The following is a 20,000-nucleotide window of genomic DNA, read 5'->3' on the forward strand; positions in this document are numbered from 1 at the left end:
GGGGAGGGGGGGGGGTGGAGGAAGAAGCCCCTTTTGGCCTGTGGGAGAAAGAACAGGCTCACAGAAACACGCACATATACTGCACATACGCGCACACACACACACACACACAATTCACATATTCATCCAAAACACAATTTCTATCAAACCCAAACACACACACTGAGCCCGTCACCAGTCCACCACATTGAAGTCACCTCCATCCACCACATGATATAAATATATTTTATGGATATGCATCCCCCCATCCCTTGTTTTGACAGTGTGTGTGTGTGTGTGTGTGTGTGTGTGTGTGTGTGTGTATTATATTAACCATTGTGTTTTTGAAGGAACCACGGCGCCATGCTTCATTCTTTCTATGTGTATTTAGCTTTATCTGCTCACCTGTGAAGGCCTACTAGTCAGTGATAGGAGCACCCTATCTCCTTTGGAGTGTACACTTTGGAGTGTGTACGCTTTGGAGGGTGTAAATTAGACAGAAGGCTAAAAAGGGGAACACAAACCAGAACAGCACCTTAGATGATAGGACAATCTTTAATCGTAATCATTTATTCCTGATATTGTTTGATGTGTTTGGCATTTGGACGTTTTCTGTGAGTGTTTTTAAGGGGTCTTAAATCCAGATATGCTGGTAAACATGGGGGAGAGCAGGTGAAGAGGTGGGAGGGGCTAGTGGTGCTCCAATATGTTGGCATGGCGACACTCATCGCCGCTGTGGCACCGTGTTGTAAAGGCGGCAGGAGAGAGGGGAAGTGGGACACACACACACACACACACACACACACACACACCAAGTATGCTCTGCTGAGACTCAAGGTCAGGCTGACGAGCTCCTCCCCCTCAGAGGGGGAGATGGGGGAGTAAACTAGTCTCCCTGGTAACCCTCACACCACATGTCCCCCCCTCCCCTCCTCTCCTTCTCTGTGTAAGTGAGCTGTATGGTGTCTCAGATAGAGACGTCAGTGTGCCCTGAAGTGGCTCAGGCATCCTCAGCGCTCCACACACACACACACACACACACACACACACACACCACACACACACACCACGGCCAGATAATTATGCCAGGGATGAAGAGGAAGAGGAGTGGCATCTGCATCGCTCTTCCGACTCAATCTCTTTATCCTTCTGGTCCCCCTCTCTCTCTCCCCCCCCCTCCCTCCCTCCCTCCCTCCCTCCCTCCCTCCCTCTCTCGCTCTCTCTTTCTCTCTCTCTCTCCCTCCGTCCCTCCCTCCCTCCCTCTTCCCCTTTTCCCTTGCCAGCTCCCTTTTTCTTTCTCTCTCTCTCTCTCTCTCTCACACACACACACACACACACACACACACACAGACACACACACACACACACACACACACACACACACCTTCCCTCCCCCACTGTGTGGTAACAGTGTTTTATCTGCTCTCTGCAGCGCGTGGCGCTCAGTCTGGAGGATGACGGATTCCCCTGAGGGGTGCAGCTTGTCCCCGTCCCGCCCATGAACACCCCCCCTGCCCCCCCCCTCTCTCCCCCGCCGCCATGCAGTATCCCGTGGCGACCACTCTACAGTGGAGGGGGGGCGGACAAGGAGAGAGAGCCTACTCGTACCACATACCCTCCCCAATGGATGGGGCAGCAGGGGGGTGTGGGGGTGGGGTCTTTTACTTATACGTGTACCCCCACCTGTGTCTCTAAAACACGTGTCCCTCTCTCTCTCTCTATCTCTCCTAACTTACTACTACTACTACTACTCTACTACTACTACTACTACTACTGCTGCTGTCCCCTGTTCCTCTCCTCTCCTCTCCTCTCCTCTCCTCTCCTCTCCTCTCTGCCTCCTGTGTTAGCTGTAGTGGTGTTGGCTGCTCAATGATAACTAACCTCAGTGCACATGTAAATAGATGTCTGGGCACCTTACTGGAGCGTGCCAGGGGAAGGGCCAGCTGGGTTTTGATTTTGTTGTGATTTATTTATTGTCTGTGTTTGCTGGTGTAAATATGATAAAGAGGACCAGGCCTGAGGGTACGCGTGGGTGGAGCGAGAAGTGGAGGCAAAAGTGGAAGGGGGATAGGGGTAGAGGTTGGTGGTGGGGGGGTGTTTTGTGGGGGGTGGGGGGGTGGGGGGGTGTCATTTGCGCCAGTGAGCAACGCCACAGGAAAAAGCAGCAGGGCAGAACTCGAGGAGGGGGATTATGGGTAATCCGCTCTGCTGGCATCAGAGGTACACACAAGTTAGATAATGAACAATGCAGGGGCAGGGAGTGGGCTGTGGTGGTCATTTAAAAACAAAAATGTACAAAAAACAACCGATTGAGGTACTGGGTGTGCACTGTACATGTCTTGCTGTTGTTGGTGTGTGTGTGTGTGTGTGTGTGTGTGTGTGTGTGTGTGTGTGTGTGTGTGTGTGTGTGCGTGTGTGCGTGTGTGTGAGCAGGAGGAGCTCTCTCACTGGTGCTCTAGAAGTCACACATGAAACATTTAAAGCACTGATTTCAATGGAGGAAACATGAGGAAACCCGTACAGCGGATCTCAACCATGTTGTGGGTGTGTTTGTGCTGTTAGTGTAGAAGAGAGCACTGGACCTGCATCGGATTGGGATTGGTGGGAACACACACTTGATCTTATTGAATTGGATAGACTCCCACCAGTCAGTCACTTTGATCCACTAACTTCCATCAACGCCATACCAGGTTACCATACAGTGAGTCTTCCCTACGTAGAGTAACCAGCAGGCTGAACTATGACCTTCCACTCAGTAGAAGGACTGGACATGGACAAACACAAAGAGATGCTTAAGAGAAGACATCCGCTGTTTGGCTCATAGTGTATAGAATTATGCAGTCAGACTGGATACATAGTACACTGGATATCTAGTACACTTGATGTAAGCTTTGACGACTGTCACCCATGCATCATCGCATTACTCAGTCTTCCATCCATGGTCTCTGAGTCAGGTTACCATACAGTGAGTCTTCCATACTTAAGCAGCAGCAGGCTGAGCCCTTTACATGACCTTCCAGAGCCCTCAGTAGAAGGACTGGACAGGTAGTCGATGAACAAACATTGTTAGCCATTGTTTGCTCGTACACTGGATATCTAGGACATTGGATGTGTAGTACACTGGATATCTAGGACATTGGATGTGTAGTACACTGGATATCTAGGACATTGGATGTGTAGTACGTAAGCTTTGTAGGTAAGCTTTGACGACTGTCACCCATGCAACATCACTCAGTCTTCCATCCATGGTCTCTGGGTCTCTCGCTAAGGAGAGGAACCTAATAAGTAAGAGGTGGCTCACACTGGCTGCACCAGAGTATTGTGTTTCTATGAGGGTTCAGGGTCTTTGAGGGTCCTTAGGTACAGTTAGGGTTTGGTTCTGAGTTACTACAGTGTGTGGGTCTGAGCGGGTGTAAATGCACGCTCTGGTACTGAGCAAACTACTGAGATGACTGTTTATGTATACGAAGGCCCCAATGGAGAAGCAGAGGCCCTGGCTGACTTAACTCTTCAACCAGCTCTTCAATCAGCACAGATTCAGTAGGGTTGTGTTGTTGTCATTGCACTGCTGTTGATTAATATGAAGAGTACTCTTATGTAAATTCAAGGTACTGAATTCAACTACTTACCCATCTGTTTAGAGCAAGAAAACACACAAGCAGACTTAGTTTGCACAAACACATACTGCACGCACGCTCACTCGCTCGCTCTCTTACACACACATACACACACACACACACACACACACATACTCAATCACAGTCCTTTGAGTCTCCTTAGCGTATTTGGCAGGCGGAGTTGGTGGTGCTTGCCTACCTCAGTGGTTGATTGGTTGATTAATGATAGTTATAGATCATGCCTCTCTATGCTCCACTGGAAATGTCTGCATGGTGGCGATGTCAGGGTCTCTGTGGGGAGGGGGGGGAGGCGTTTAGGGCAGGCAGAGGGAGAGGGGGAGAGTGACGCTGGCAGGAAGGGGGTTCCAGGATTAGATCTAACCCACCCGGAAATCTCCGGAAGACGAATGGGGGGTGATCTGTCTCTGGGACGCTGCTGACACCGTGTCCTGCTAATGTGACACACACTTCCAGGCAGGTTTCAGTAGGAAGTTAGTACCGTTCTGCCACTGTCTGTCTCCATATACAGATACGTGGGGAGTGTGCTATACTGTTGCCTACACAGCATTTCTGGCAAGCCCAGTGGGTGTGGGTGTGGGTGTGTGTGTGTGTCTGTGTGTCTGTGCGCGTGTCTGTGAATGTGTGCGTATGCGTGTGTGCGTGCATGTGTGCCGGTTCGTAGAATTGATCCGTATCGAGGCAACTGAGCTTTCCCGTGTGGCGGTCTGTCCCTGTGTGCTGCGATGTTTCAGAAAGCTGTCTCTTCTCACGTTGTGTGGACCTGGCATCAGACACATCAGTTATTGAAGGACACTCAAAGTCTGAATCTGGACCTCTGACCCTCTCACCATTCATCACACAGAGGACAGCGCTGTACAGTGTGTTCTCGTCAGACTCCCATCTGTCTTCTAAGGCAGTCTGGTACACCAGGGCACATTCCAGCGCAGAATCTCTCCTCTTATCTGAGCTTCTTCTCCTTTAGACAGTCCCCTTGTTTATGGGTATCGGAGAGGAGCAGCCGCTTGTGCTAATCTTTATAATTACTTGTGTGTCGATCGAATCAATGGGTTTCTCTGTCAGGCAATTCGTGAGATTTAGATAGCCGTGGGTCTGTGCCACCAGCTATTGGCTGATGCTTGTGAACAACAGAGTGTGTTTTGCTTTTGTTGTGTTTTGGTTTTCAATATGTATATAACACAGTATAGGAAGTATCTTCTTGTTTTTTATGGGATGGCAATGCTAGAGGCTCTCTACGTTGCTCCCTATAGCTCTTGTAGTGGTAACCCCTAGTGACCAGTAGTATCTATGCTAACCCTGAGATGGTAACCCCCTAGTGACCAGTAGTGTCTATGGTGACCCCGAGTTGGTAACCCTTAGTGACCAGTAGTATCTATGGTGACCCGGAGGTGTGGCCAGAGCCTTCAGTGTTAACTAATTTTTAGAAACCTCTAAACAGACGCCTCAACAACATCTCTGACTTGACATGTTGAAGCACAGAGATCATTCAACTTCTGATGAACAGATGCATAAATGAAGTAATGGATCTCTTCAAGTCTGTCTAAAACAACAGCGACACCTGAAGGCCCTGGTACAGACTCCTAGACTCTATTTATCTATATATCTAGGTGGTAGACTAGTCTAGAAAGCCTCCGTAGATGTGTTTTCCCTCTTTCTTTTCATTGTGCTTTCACATCTCTCTCTCTCTCTCTCTCTCGCTCTGTCTCTCTCTCTATGCATTACTAAAGGCGGCCCCCTGTCCTTGAGTGGACGAGGGGGCCCCCCAAGCCATGCTGCTCCATCACGCTACATCATGACTAATAGACCCCTTCGCATCACTTCCACACTCACACACTCACTCTCCGTCTTTCACCCCATCTCAGCCATTAACACTTTGTTTTCACAAGGGCTATCTTTCTGAAAGGGTAGATATACTGTCACACACTGGAACCAACGGGAGGAGGAAGAGGAGCCCCGGACAGCAGCAGCTCAACCAACCTCCACACACACACACACACACACACACACACACACTCGTCCTCCGAAACCGACACAGGAACACTAACTAAGTCTCCCCAGCGGTCGAGGAAGTGAGAAGGAGAACACTTGGCGACTGTCCGTGTCTGTCATTGTAATCCAGTGACCCTTGACCCCCCCCCCCCGCCCCCCACCCCCACCCCCTACCCCTCCCGCGCGCGCTCCGCTGCCGGATCTTCCTCTGCCGGATCTTCCTCTGCCGGATCTTCCTCTGCCGGATCTTCCTCTGTCTCTCTCTTGTGTTCTTATCGAGTGAGTTGTCATTGTCTCTCCTCCACAGTACTAGTTCATATTTGACTTGATGTGTATTACTTGAAGGACAATGCGCAAGAAGACTCCCTTTTTTGTACCTGTCGTTGTTGAATTTGGGGGGGTTGGGGAGGGGGTTTGATGCGGGTGTGTATGAGGAGTGGGGCGGGGGGGGTGGGGGGAGGGTTACGAGGAAATGTCCAACATTCTGGGTCACACTCATTCCACAGCCATAACGGAGACATTTTGTACGCTGTTTGTTGCACAAACTTTTCAAAAAGCCTTCTGCACTGTGTAAAGGGGTACATAAGAGGGGGAGGGGCGGATTGGTACAGTCCAATGGTTTTGAATCATGACTTGTAAATACGTTTTCATACAGCAAAACTTTTGATAATGTTTTAAACGTATCTGTAAAAAAGGATGTACATAAAAAGCCTCCAGGAAAAAAAGGAGTGTAGACCATATATGAATTTATTTGTACACAAGAGCACTGGATTTTCTTTACTACTTGATTGTAACTAAAAATTAATAATCTGCCAAAGTGTTTTTATTCCTTCTTTCTGTCTGTTTTAATTTTGTTTTGCTTTTTAACAGTAAAGCATTGCAGAATTTAGGGTGTTTATACTGTATTTAATTCTGTTGAATAGATTTTGTTGTTGCGTGTGTTTAAAAGAGGGGTTATCATTTAATTTATTGGTGCCTTGCTTGTTTGTGCTCCTGTATATTTTACTCTGTTGTTTTTGTTTTGGTGTTTTGTGTCTGTGGGGGGGGGGGTTAGGGGGTGGGGGGGTGGTGGGGTTAGGGAGGGGAGTTAAACTTAGCAACTTCTGTACTTACATGGAATATCTGTACTGTATGCCAAAATGGTCTCACTCACGTTTCTATGAAATCAAGCTGTTGATAAATATCTCTATATATTGATATATTAAATTTATAAAAATCGCCCAATTCCTCTGTGTTGCGTTGTTTTTTTCAATGTACAGTATGTTTTTTTTCCTTCTTTTTCCCTCTCACTGGTTGCCCAGGTAACTAAAAGCCTCCCCAGTTGTCATCGTGGGACGTGAAGCAGCTCTTTGTCTGTTGATAGCTGATAAAAAAACACTTCTCCCCCACGCTTCAGGCTGTGTTTCCCCTGCATCTGTATCAAACGCTGCTCTCTGGAGAGAGGGAGAGAGAGAGGATAGAGAGAGAGAGAGAGAGAGGGAGAGCAGAGCGAGGAACAGCGTTCCCCCAGTGGATGGCGGGACTGACAGCTCGCTGAGGGTTTGATGGATGTGAACGCGGGGGAGAGGTGGCGCGGGTATCACGGCTGGACACCCTCTCCATTGTTGCGGGGGCTCCTGTGCTCTTCATTGAACATGCCTCCCCTCACCCTCTCCTGTCATATGTGGATTAGATAAGAGAGTGGACACCCAGTCGCAGATTACAGTCATTTCATTGGAGAATAATGACAAGGTGTCTGTCCGTCCGTCCCTATCCCCCCCCCCCCCCCGTGTCACCCCAGGTTTCTGCCTCCATCAGCCTTTCCTGGAGTGGATGTAAGTACTGTAGGCAGGGTGTAGATGGAGGTGGATGTGAAGGGTTTGACCTGTGCTGATATTCTGCCAGTGGGCCCCACATATCTGCTGAAAAACCCCTTGAAAACATCATCTCAATTTCTCCTTTTAGGTGCCTGTGCTTTTCACACTTAGGTGCCTGTGCTTGTCACACTTAGGTGCCTGTGTCTCTCTCACACTGTCTCTCTGTTTCTCTCTCTCTGGTTCTCTTTCTTTCTCTCTCTCTCTCTCGCTCTCTGTCTCTCTCTCTATTTCTGTTTCTCTCTCTCTATTTCTATTTCTCACTCACACACACACACACACGCACACACACACACACACTCATTACAATTCTGTGGAGAGTGGCACCGCTTAGGTAACTGCTTAGGTACCAGTTTCTGCATTTGTTACCATTCAGAAACAGCTTACCTCACCGTTTCCCTGTTTCAGAGATCAGCCTCAGCCCCTGGGTTAGTTTAACACAGAGCATCCTGGGAAGGCAGGTCGGGTCCCTCTCCCTCCTCCCTACCTGAACACCACCTGCCAGCCTCATCTATCATCCCCTCTCCCGTGGGTCCCCGCTCTGCTGCCTCTGCTGGCCGGGGGCACTCACTGCACTAATCGTATTAGAGAGGAGGGATCTGAGCAGAGCAGAGTGGTGAGGGCCTCCAACAGCATATTAATCTATTTGGCACCCTCTTCCATGAAAGATTAATCTGCCGTTTGTTTTCAAGGCTCGATGCATGCTGTCGCTGGGGACGGGACGGGAAGGGAAGGGACTGTGCATCTGGTACAGTCGGGAGGTGGGGGTGGGGGTGGGGGGGCTTAATTACTCTCAAAAGTCTCCACAGTAACGAGGCAGGGTCATCACATCATCAGATGGAGAGGCACAGACAGGGCATCAGTGGAGGCGTATCTGCAATTCAGATTAGGTGTGAGTGTGTGTGTGTGTGTGTGTGTGTTTGTGTAGTTATGTGAAATTGGGGGATGAGGGGGGGAATTTAGATTTTGTATGGCGTCAATGAGAAGTGTTCTGTATCTGCGTGTGTGTGTGTGTGTGTGTGTGTATGTGTGTGTGTTGGTGTGTATCTGCATGCGCGTGTGCGTGCCCATCTGTGTGTGTGTGTGTGTGGGTGTATAATTTCCATCCAAACTGTTTCTAATCCTGTTCTTTGAAAGTGTTATATACGTATGAAACTACACACACACTCAGTTCAGTCGGAGGGCATCCTGTGTGGATAACTGCAAATGGGCTCACTCCTCATTGGCTCTGATGGGCTTATTTCCCTCCTAATTGGTGTGTATTGTGGTGAGGCTGTCAGTGTGACTACCCATAGCCCTCTCAGCCTGCTGTGTGTGCCTCTCTGGAAGCCCTTGTTAGGAACTGGGCTGATGGTGTTATGGTGGGGTGGGGAGGGGGAGCCCATCATTTCCACTCATTATCCAACACTATGGGTATGCTCTTTGCTTCTTATAGAGTGTGTGTGTGTGTGTGTGTCTGTCTGTCTGTATGTGTTTTGTTGTGTGTGTATTGTTGTGTGCGTGTACTGTTTTGTGTGTGTGTGTGTCTGTCTGTATGTGTTTTGTTGTGTGTGTGTGTGTTTGTGTGTGTCTGTGTGTGTGTGTGTGTGTGTGTGTGTGTCTGTGTGTGTGTGTGTGTCTGTGTGGATGTTTTAGGTTGAGAGAGAAAAAGAATGTTTACTCATTAGCACACAGTATGGAGAGGTTGAGAGCATGCGAGAGAGGGAGCAATGTGTTTTTCTGTGTTGCGGGGTAGCCTATGCACCATCATTTTCACTCATTATCTCCTCTGAAAAAATGAGTGTGTGAGTGTGTGTGTGTGTAAAAGGAAGAGGAAGAGAGAATCTGCTACTGCTCCCCCAGTGTGTAATATGAATAATTGTTTAGTGAAGCCATTGTACATCTCTGAAAGAATGGGGGTGTTTAATATTCAGAAGACCACACAGCATCACATATTATCTACTGGGGTTAAAAGCATGGCAATGTGACTCCTCTCTGCTGAATTTGCAATTAATGAGGATCTCTTAATCTAGGCTAGAAACAGACTTTTTAATTTTCCCTCTACATTTACATTTTTGAGATTTAGCAGAAGCCTTTATCCAAAGCGACTTACAACAAATACATTTGTTTAAGTAAGTGAATCATCTATCCGTCATCATAAGAAAAAGTAATCTATGGTAGGACCAGGGGGCATTGGCAGTCACAATGCTAGAAGAAGGAATATTGTATTGATTTACAGTAGAGAAACTGTACAGGGGGGTAGTGGGGATGAAGAGGTCTTTAGGAGGGACAGTTAAGATGTAGCCTGAAGAGATGGGTCTTCAGTCTACGGCGGATGATAGGTAGTGACTCTGCAGTCCTGACAGCAGTGGGAAGCTCGTTCCACCAGCGGGGGCGCCATGACAGTGAAAAGCTGTGACCGAGTAGCACGATTGCTGCATCCACGTAGAGGCAGCGGTGCCAGGCGGAAGAGCGGAGTGATCCGGTAGGCTACCGAGAGCCAGTGAAGGGTGCGAAGGAGGGGGGTGACATGGGAGAACTTGGGAAGATTGAACACCAGATGGGTGGCAGCATTCTGGATGAGCTGCAGAGGTCTGATGGCAGAGGTGGGGAGCCCGGCCAAGAGTGCGTTGCAGTAGTCAAGGCGGGAGATCACTAGTGTATGGACCAAGAGTTGTGCTGCTTCTCTTGTGAGGAATGGACTTATCCTTCTGATTTTTGTAGTAGAGGAAGAATCTACAGGAGTGTGCTGTCTGTCGCTGTGATGTTCGGTTGTCAAGGATCACCCCAAGATTCTTGGCTGTCTGGGAGGAGGTCAGAAGTCTTGGAGAGGGCAGGCTTTCCCAGGGAGGAAGAGCAGCTCAGTCTTGTTAAGGTTGAGTTTGAGGTGGTGGTCTGACATCCAAGCAGAAATGTCTGCAAGGCACGCAGAGACACGTGTTGCCACCTGTGAGTCAGAGGGGGGGGAAAGAGAGAAAGAGTTGAGTGTCATCTGCGTAGCAGTGGTAGGAGAAAGCATGTGAGGAAATTACCGAGCCAAGAGATTTGGTATAGAGGGAGAACAGTAAGGGCCCTAGGACAGAGCCCTGGGGGACCCCAGTGGTGAGGGCTCATGAAGAGGACAGCGATCCTCTCCACGACACCTGTTAAGAGCGATCGGCCAGGTAGCATGCAAACCAGGAGAGTGCAGAGCCAGAGATGCCCAGTTCTGAGAGGGTGGAGAGAAGGATCAGGTGGTTTACTGTGTCGAATGCAGCAGACAGGTCCAGAAGAATGAGAACAGAGGAGAGGGAGGAAGCTTGAGCAGAGTGGAGGGCCTCTGTGACAGCAAGGAGAGCAGTTTCAGTAGAGTGCCCAGCCTTAAAGCCGGATTGGATGAGGAAAGAGTGGACAGGAGGGTGGAGGAAGGGAGAAGGATTCAACAGAGGGTAGGGAGGATAAGACAGAGGAAGAGAGAGCAGTGAGGGAGAGGGTACACAGGTTGCGACGAGAGGATACAATGTGGGTAGAGTCTGACTGGGAGGGGGTGGATTTGAGGGGAAGGGAGAAGGATACAAAATGATGACTGGACGAGGGGTAACAGTAAGGTTGAAGGTATGGGAGGATTTGGTGAAGACAAGGTCGAGCTGATTGCCCGCCTTATGAGTCGGAGGAGAGTGGGACAGGGTAAGGCCGAAGGAGGAGAGAAGGTCAAGTACTCCAGACGAGTGAAGCTTCTCTGACTGGATGTTGAAGTCACCCAGTAGTGAGAGTGGTGTGCCGTCCTCAGGGAAGACGCTGAGAAGAACATCCATCTCTTCTGAGAAGTTGCCAAGCTGACCTGGTGACGACAATGTGAAGTTTGACAGGGAAGGTGACAGGGAACAGCATGGAATTCGATCTACAGACAGGAGCTCAATGAACCCCTCAGGACAGATGCCATTTCAATGATTTTGAATTATGATGCGTGTAGGTCTTCATGAGAGCTCACTGTGATACTCCATCAAAAGTGTAAGTGTGTATTGTCTACTTGATCCATTAACTTTTACATTGGCTTGCACTCTTAAGGATGTCGAATCCACCACAATTGTATTTATGATGGAGTAACAGTGCCACCTGCTGGTGAAACCTATCTGGTGTCACAAATCACATACAGCCGTTTTCACTGAAGTCCAATTTGTTGCGTTGGTTGGATAAGCAAGGATGCCATCGTTCACACAGAGTTTTGAATGTGAAGGTTTCACTCTGTTTTCGGCCTCAGTCCATAGATTTGCTCTATTTGTCTTCATAATCGCAAGGATAGCCATTTAGACAGTCACAGAAACACACACACACACACACACACACACACACACACACAGTCTCTGTCTCTTTCTCTCTCTCTGTCTCTGTCTCCATCTCTCTCTGTAACAAATGGAGACATTTCATTCTTCTGTGGTCACCCTTGGGGTCTGGCAGAATGACAGTGACTTAGTGACAGTGTGTGTGTGTGTGTGTGTGTGTGTGTGCATGTGTGTGAAGGTATTACCTATTGGATCTTACAGACACAGTTGTACCTGTGCAGATGCTGATCATAAGACAATTTTCAAAGTTTCCTTTTATTTTAGAAGCAAGTCTCTGATTTTGTACATGGTTAACATATAAGTCCATTTGATAGTAGGAATATTACAGACAGGTACAGGTACAGCTTGTAACATCTGATAGGGGGATGTCTCACAGTACACAACCTTGTCCAATCAAAGACAAGCATGAACCACCCAACCAATGAAAAGCCACATTGCTTTACGAGGAGACTAATCAGCTTATAATACCCATCTAGGAGAACCAATCACTGAATTCCCATATTCAGTTCCAACACAATCATTGGAATATTGGCCCATGCATATACTGTATATTGTAAAAATATAGCATTTTGAATAAATACTAAATATATTTAAGAGCAAATGTCAGACAATACCAGATATATTTTTCCACAATGCTGTATGTACACTCACCGAGCACTTTATTAGTACTATACTAATACTGGGTAGGGCCTCCCTTTGCTCTCAAAACAGCCTCAATTCTTCGTGGCATTGATTCCACAAGATTCCTTTGAGATTCTGGTCCATGATGACATGATTGCATTTTTCAGGTGCACTTTCAAACTGTGAATCTCCTGTTCTACCACATCCCAAAGGTGTTCTATTGGATTCAGAAAGCCATTGAAGAAAACTTAACTCATTGTCATGTTCATGAAACCAGTTTGAGACGACTTTTGCTTTGTGACACGGTGCATTATCATGCTGGAAGTAACCTTTAGAAGATCGGTAAATTGTGGCCATGAAGGGCTGCACATGGTCAGCAACAATACTCAAATAGGCTATGGCATTTAAGTGATGATTGATTGGTATTAACGGGCCCAAAGTGTGCCAAGAAAACATTCCCCACACCATTACACCACCTACAGGTGTTCCTAATAAAGTGTTCGGTGATTGTATGTACAGGCTTCCATATATTTCAACCAATAGAGATCTGTTTTCAGCTGGAGCCCCCGCGGTCCTAAAGACTGTCTGGTTTATGGTAAACAGGAGAGGAAGAAGCACCACTCACACCTCACCTGGTGAGTTTAGCACCTTTGCTTTGGAACAGCCATCCTGCAGGACTGGGTATGGAACAACCACATGACCAACTGCCTAGCTAAGCTATCTAGGCAAGGTAGGACGACACCTACTGTAACAATAACACTAGCAGAGTGGCTGTTAGAACGTTCTAATTCTGCACTCTTAAAAAGGTTCTACCTACTGTAGAACCCAAAAGGGTTCTTCGGCTATCCCTGTGGGGGAGAACCCTTTGGAGTTCCAAAGTTCCAAGTAGAACTCTTTCCACAGAAAGTTCTACACAGAACCCACAAGGGTTCTAAATGGAACCCAAAGGGGTTCTTCAAAGGGGTTCTCCCACAGGTACCCTTGTTCTAAGAGTGTGCCTTGTGCCAGTACGACCAGTGAGGGTAGTAGGTGTTCTACTGTGCTGTTGAGTGAGGTGATCCATGGCCCGTTCACACTACCATAGGCTTGTTGCTACATACTGTACGTATCTGGAATGTGTTTTACAGCCTAACATTCTTTGTGCATTTTTTTTGTAGCGGATCGGTTGCATACATGATTTCATTTGTAAACTACAAGCAGGCTGACGAGGGATGCATTACGGAAGAGTGAGAGAGAGAGAGAGAAAGAGAGAGAGAGAGTGTAAGTGAAAGAGAGTAGTAGTAGTAGTAGTAGTAGTAGACAGTACTACAACATATTGCAGTGTAATAGCTTTGTAGCTCCCGTGAGGGGTGTAATATTGACATGCTGCCCCCTACTGTACAACCTTCATATTGGAAGACATCGGCGTCAGTCGTCAGGTCATACGCAGGAAGGTACAGCATGGGTATGTACAGTGAGAACGTCATACTGAGTAAAACAAAAAGTGCAATACAAAATAAATATAGTGTGTATCTAGGAATAATTTGCGATAATAACATTCAGACTTTATGATTGCAATAATGGCTTTGCCTCCACAATATAAAAGAACACGTCTATGGTGAACATGTTGTCCCCCACCAATGATGTAGCGCCTCTCCTTGTGTGAGTTGGTGACAATTATTTCAACGTATGTTTTGTGCATTAATGAGAGAGAGGATAAAAACAATGAATTCTGTTTTCCCTTTGTTGGAAATTCTAATTGGATAGATTTCTATGGACGGTATGTCAGCTAATGGACTGTTTGATAGGGGCGTATAAAACAGGATTTATTATAGGCAGACGAGGGACGTTTATACTGATATAAGTCTTGTTGGACTATACTGATCGTAACATTATGGTTCAAAGTTTGGAATTTCAGTTAGCACTCCCTTTGTGCCAATCAGTGTTATTTAGTAAATACCGGATCTCTATGGCAAGACGTACGTTTTATCAACATTGTCCCAGTGGTGTCTGAGATATTGTGTGTGACATACGAACATGCAGAGACAGATCCACAGTCCCCTCCCGATGTCATCGTGGGGGACAATAATGTCAATGGTATAATACAAAGAAAATAAATCCATATACTTGATAATAATATGACCGATTCTGAAGGTAGATCATGTGCTTAAGATTCGCCCGAAGTGCTTCAATGTAGGAAAGCAGCAAACCCATCCTTCTTCAGTTTACGATGCTCCACTTCCAAGCCCCCCCACCTCTCCCCGCCTCCTCCCTCCCGCCATCTCCTGTCAATCACCACTGTCGCTATGGCGTCTTTGATTGCCACACATATGTCCCATTCTCTTTGGCTGTCCTCCAGATTGTTGATCGTAACTTCCACGGAATGTTGGCAGAAATGTGAAAAATGTGGGTTTCTTCTCAGAGTCTCGGTCCTGGTCTGTAGCCTGGGTCCTGTATGCCTGTTAGGGGAGGCAGTGGGGTGAATACAGCCTTTGTCCTCTGGGGAGGGGGGGGTCCTGGTTCGGTGTGTGTGTGTGTGTGGGGGGGGGGGGGGGGGAGGGTTCCTGGGGCGGGGTGCTCAAAGGGGAGCAGCGGCGGCGGGGGGGTCCGAGGCTCTGGCATCAGAGTGGGCTTTCAGAAGGTCAACTATCTCACTGTGGGAGGCCTGACCTGCCACAGACACAGCACTCTGACCGTCCTGGAGAAAGAGGGAGAGAGGGGTGAGAGGGGGGAGAGAGAAAGAGAGAAGAGAACCATTTCACAAAAATGCCATCTCGACACTGTTGAGACAGAGGGAGAGAAAACAGCCTAGAGTCAGCTCATTGTAATGCATGAAATGGTGTCAAACAATCCTCCACCAGATTTCTACCTCCACCAGGCTCCCCTGCCTAGACTACAGTATGCAGCTCTGACTAGGGCCTCGGGGACTACCTGTCTCCCTTGTATGGAGGTAATACATAGTTAGCCTGATCCACTCACACCTCTGCTGGTATGTAAACACCTCCTCCTCAGAGGGATTAGCCAACCTAACCCAGAGAGACATCTCTCCACAACACAGTCATTAACCCGGCCGCTCACTCTGCCCTGCCCCGCCTGTCATGTGTTTATGCTTTTAAAAGAGGATGTTGTGTCTCTGGTCGACCGCCTTCTGCTCAGAGGTGAGGGGATTTGACATCCTCTCTGGGTGTCTGCCTACTCGTTCCTTTCATTCATGGCCAATGGAAATAAAATGATGCACTTCACCGTTGTGTCCAGATGGTGGCAGTATGATGTTGTTTTTAGATCCTATATCGTAGGTACAAGGACTACTACTGTATGTGCCGATGTTTCTCTGCATCCGCGAGTGTGTGTGTGTGTGTTTACGTGTGTTTACGTGTGTGTGTGTTTACGTGTGTTTACGTGTGTGTGTGTGTGGTTACATACCTTGTCTGTGAGGCTGGTGTCACAGTGGCCAGACTCCAGCAGTAGTCGAGCGATCTCTGCGTGACCGTGCTCACAAGCACACATGAGTGCGGTCGAACCGTCCCGGTCCTGGATGTTGAGGTCAGCCTGGCAGGTCAGTAGTAACCGCACCATGGCTGTACGACCGTGACTGACCGCAAGCATGAGTGCTGTCTGCCCTGCCTAGGGACCACAAGAGAGAGAGAGAGGGAGGTTAAGCAAATGATTAACTATACTATACAGTCTGTGTGTGTGTGTGTGTGTGTGTGTGTGTGTGTGTGTGTGTGTGTGTGTGTGTGTGAGTACCTGGCTGGCGCGGGCGTTGACGTCTCCTTGTCTCAGTAGCTGTAGCGCCACCTCCATGTCCTCTGAGCCATCTGCAGCTGTCAGGGAGGCTAGCATGATCGCTGTGTAGCCTGCCTTGTTCTGGCTGTCCACCTCACACAGACCTGCAACACAAACACACACACACACACACACAAACATAACCATTCATCAAACAGAGCTTGTAGCATTGGAGAGGGGTGTGAGAGAGCCATAAGAGGAGTGTGTGTATGTACAGTTTGTGTGTGTGTCTGTCTGTGTATACAGTATCTGTTTGTGTGTGTGTGTGTGTCTGTGTGTGTGTGTGTGTGCGTGCGTGCGTGCGTTACCTGTGTCCAGCAGCAGTTTGACCACAGGGAAGTTGGAGTGAGACACGCTGTAGTGGAGGGCAGTGTTGCCGTTCCCGTCGGCCAGGTTGACGATGTACCTCAGGAGGGTTGGCGTGGCGATGCCCACCTCTCTGAGGTAGAGGGTCACGGTGTCCGCCTGGGATTCCTTCTGACTGGACACACGGAACCACTCCTGGTACAACACCAGCAGAACCTGCCTCTGATAGGGGGGACAGACCACACACACACACACAGGCAGGCGAGCGCGCACGCACACACACACACACGCACACACAGGCACACACACACACTTTGAGGTTTGAGACAAATAATGTGTAACACAATACTACTTGAATGAAAAAAAATCATTGAGTTATTTTCAGAAACTACAATGAGTTTCCAGCCAGGGGGAGTGTGTTTGTGGCTGTAGTTTTTGAAAACCAATTAATTCAATATTTTTCTTTTACCCCCAATGACATCATTGGGTGTAATTTCCTAACAACCTTTTCTCTTATCTATTTGACGACAGAACTGAGAAAATTGCTGTTTTCACGTCTATAGACACTGGTATGGTGCTGAAGATAATGAATGTGATGAAAAAAAATAAAATGGTGAAGTGTCCCTTTAAGAAAGGGGAAGTCCTTACCATCTCTGCATCAGGTGATGTCACCTCAGCCATGCGATCCTTGATGTAGTGGCAAGCCTCCATGAAGTCCTTGTCTGCCATTTCTCTGCATGGACACATCACAGTAAGCCACAATGAGAGGCATGTTGGTTGTGAATCCAATGTTCTAGGCACTACAACCATATAGACCTATCATATAACACCTAGAATAGCTCCATCTACACATCATAAAGGTGTCTGGCCCAGTGCCAGTCCTTAGATAAATCTATCGAACAAACAAGGTGGGTGAGACATAAAGAATGTATTCCCCAGCATGCGCATCATCTGACTTGTTGATGTACAGAGCATCTCAGTGATGTCACATCAATAACAAACACAATGGAGCTCTTCAGACCGCTTCGCTGAGAGGGGAAGTCTTTCCTCTTCCAAATCTATAATCATACAGTGAGTCTGTTTTCTCCTGTCGGAGTGGGATGCTCTCTTCACGCCCCTTTACTCTGATAGGCATGTCAACAACAGTGAAGCACGCATGATGTCACACCTGCTAGATCCTGGCTGACAGAGACCCTGATCCCCTGAGGGTCTGTTAAAGAATCACACACCACTAGACTACACATCCTCAACACATCCCCTGTCACTGACTCATCGCTGAGAGTCCTCCTGTCTCACTGACTCACTGTCTGAGGCCTCTATGGCATGGTATGGTATGGTGTGTGTGTGTGTGTGTGTGTGTGTGTGTGTGTGTGTGTGTGTGTGTGTGTGTGTGTGTGTGTGTGTGTGTGTGTGTGTGTGTGTGTGTACACGCACGCATGTATATGTGTGTGCGTACGTGTGTGTGTGTGTGTGTGTGCATGTGTGTGTGTGTAGTGGGCTGTGGAGCCGGTGAGGGGGTCCAGACTGTATCCATGGCCCCATCAGAAGGGCGTCTATATTAAAGCGTCACTCAGCACCTGTCTGTCTGTCTCATACTGTCTCATAGTGCAGCCTGTAGGCTGCAGCTGGCCCAGAACAAAGCCCTGGATTGTGTCTGACTGACATCAGAGACCAGAGAACGTACACACAGAGGAAAGGGGAAGGGAGGGAGGAGAGGGGGAGGAGGGGAGGGGAGGGGAGGAGAGGGGAGGGCAGGGGAGGGGATGGAGAGGTAACGCAGGCTGGCTTCCTGAGCCGGCGCTGTTTTCTTCTCTTTCCGGTATGTTCACGGTTACTTTGGTTTCAGAGGTCAGCCACTTAGTTGGATATTTACAGAGACAAGTTAGGGTTAAGAGGCCCTGGTCGAAATGTCCCCCTCTCTAGAGGAGTTCATGAGCAGTGGTGGGCCGGGGTCAGCCTGGGATTTGAACCACCGGCATTCTGATCATCAACTTATCTTTCTCACCACCACTACAGTACAACCAGGGAGGTCTTTTCAGCCAACTTGGTGTGGTGACACACACACGCACGCGCACGCACGCACACACACACCATTACAACCACCTTGGTCCCCTGTCTCACCCTGCTGCCTGCTCCTCCTGGAGGTCCTCACTGGTCTCTGGGTCCTGGGGGTCTCCCTGCCCCTCCTTCTCCCCAGCCTGGGCCTCTCCACCCTGGGCCCCTGCCTCTGTGGCCTCCTCCTGGGCTGCTCCCTCCTGGTGCTCCTCCTGCTGATCCTCAGGCTCAGAGCTGTCCACCTCCTCCTCCTCGGGGGCATTCTCCTCCCCACTGGACTCCTCACTGGACGTGGTCTCATACCTGGACAACATCACACACACAGCATGAATGAGACCTCCTTAGAGGAGGGTCGGGGTGACAAGAGAACAGTGGAGGCTGGTGGAGGTAGAAGTCGGAGGATGGGCTCATTGTGCTCAGTGGAATGGAACGAGGAATGGTATCAAACACGTCTCATCATTTCCTCCACCAGCCTCCACTGTAATAGCAGGCTATTCAGAGCATAAGAGCTGGCCTTGTACCTATTACACACTACATAATGAGCCTGGATGAGAGTGTTGTTAAAAACAGCCTTGGTGCCATACATCAACAACAGCCGTGATGAAAACATGACCTTGTTGAGTGGAAAACTGATGTGGACATTATAGCATTTAGGATGTAATGGATTTCTGGGAAACACGGTGTGTGTGTGTGTGTGTGTGTGTGTGTGTGTGTGTGTGTGTGTGTGTGTGTGTGTGTGTGTGTTGTCTATGTGTAAGGGGCCCTTAATCAGATACAGGTCTCCCATAGAATACAGCCCCTTCATGGAAGTTTATGGACCCCCACCCCCCCAGGAATTCTGTGAATTCTGTGGCCCCCCCCAATTCCAGGTTGCTCAGGGCAAACAGAGGTAGTGTAGAGTAGAGGAAGGTCATGTGACCAGACCGCCACAGCCTATAGGAGGGAGGTGTGTACTCCTCTCTGGATGGCTGTGTTGAGGACTTGTGATGAGGAACAAGGAGAGTGTGTATGAAACATCTGAGCACCAGCAAGAAAAACAGCAACCACTTCCTGCTGTTGGACCAATCAGAATGTGGCCTTGGCATACTTAATAACACAGTTAATACTAAAGAGGTCAAATCTAAATAGCGAATATTTTCCAATCACACAAAGTTGACTACTGTAGCATGAATTTCCTCACTCTGTTAATTTAGTTTTTCTCTACTGAACCCAGATAGAACTACGCTTGATTGCTTAGTTTCCCTTGAGAAACAGACTCGGATTAAATGAGATTGGCTGAAGTCTATCTAATCAAAATAAAATATCAAAGGAGCATGCACTTCCTCATCCTGTTAAATGTGTTTCTCTCTATTAAGCCCAGATAGAACCGTGCTTGTTTGCTTAGCTTCCCTTTGAAAAACAGACCCTTGATGAACATTAATGAGATTTGCTGATGTGTCTGATGAAAATGAAAGATTAAACCAAAATTGTTGCTTGCCGTGCTCCAGAGAGAGAGA

General features: G+C 48.2%; 2 protein-coding genes across 2 annotated transcripts in view; one reads left to right on the plus strand and one right to left on the minus strand.

Moving 5' to 3' along the window:
- Window positions 1–1,578, plus strand: part of lrp8 (low density lipoprotein receptor-related protein 8, apolipoprotein e receptor) — a gene marked incomplete at its 5' end in the record, with an annotated part of 95,111 nt that extends 93,533 nt beyond the window's left edge. The window contains one exon of the mRNA XM_083672262.1: window positions 1,412–1,578. Coding sequence (XP_083528388.1) covers window positions 1,412–1,450 — 39 coding nt within the window. The 3' untranslated portion in view covers window positions 1,451–1,578. The remainder of the gene's footprint in view (window positions 1–1,411) is intronic.
- A 13,357-nt stretch (window positions 1,579–14,935) lies between these two features.
- The window catches only part of kank4 (KN motif and ankyrin repeat domains 4), a gene marked incomplete at its 3' end in the record, with an annotated part of 12,624 nt that continues 7,559 nt past the window's right edge, over window positions 14,936–20,000 (minus strand). The window contains exons 4-9 of the mRNA XM_083672348.1: window positions 18,571–18,807; window positions 17,098–17,182; window positions 16,452–16,671; window positions 16,105–16,247; window positions 15,781–15,981; window positions 14,936–15,055 (exon numbers count right to left, since the gene is read on the minus strand). Of these exons, the coding sequence (XP_083528474.1) occupies window positions 14,936–15,055; window positions 15,781–15,981; window positions 16,105–16,247; window positions 16,452–16,671; window positions 17,098–17,182; window positions 18,571–18,807 (1,006 nt within the window). The remainder of the gene's footprint in view (window positions 15,056–15,780; window positions 15,982–16,104; window positions 16,248–16,451; window positions 16,672–17,097; window positions 17,183–18,570; window positions 18,808–20,000) is intronic.

This window comes from Argentina silus, assembly GCF_951799395.1.
Source record: "Argentina silus genome assembly, chromosome: 6".
Lineage (NCBI taxonomy): Eukaryota > Metazoa > Chordata > Actinopteri > Argentiniformes > Argentinidae > Argentina > Argentina silus.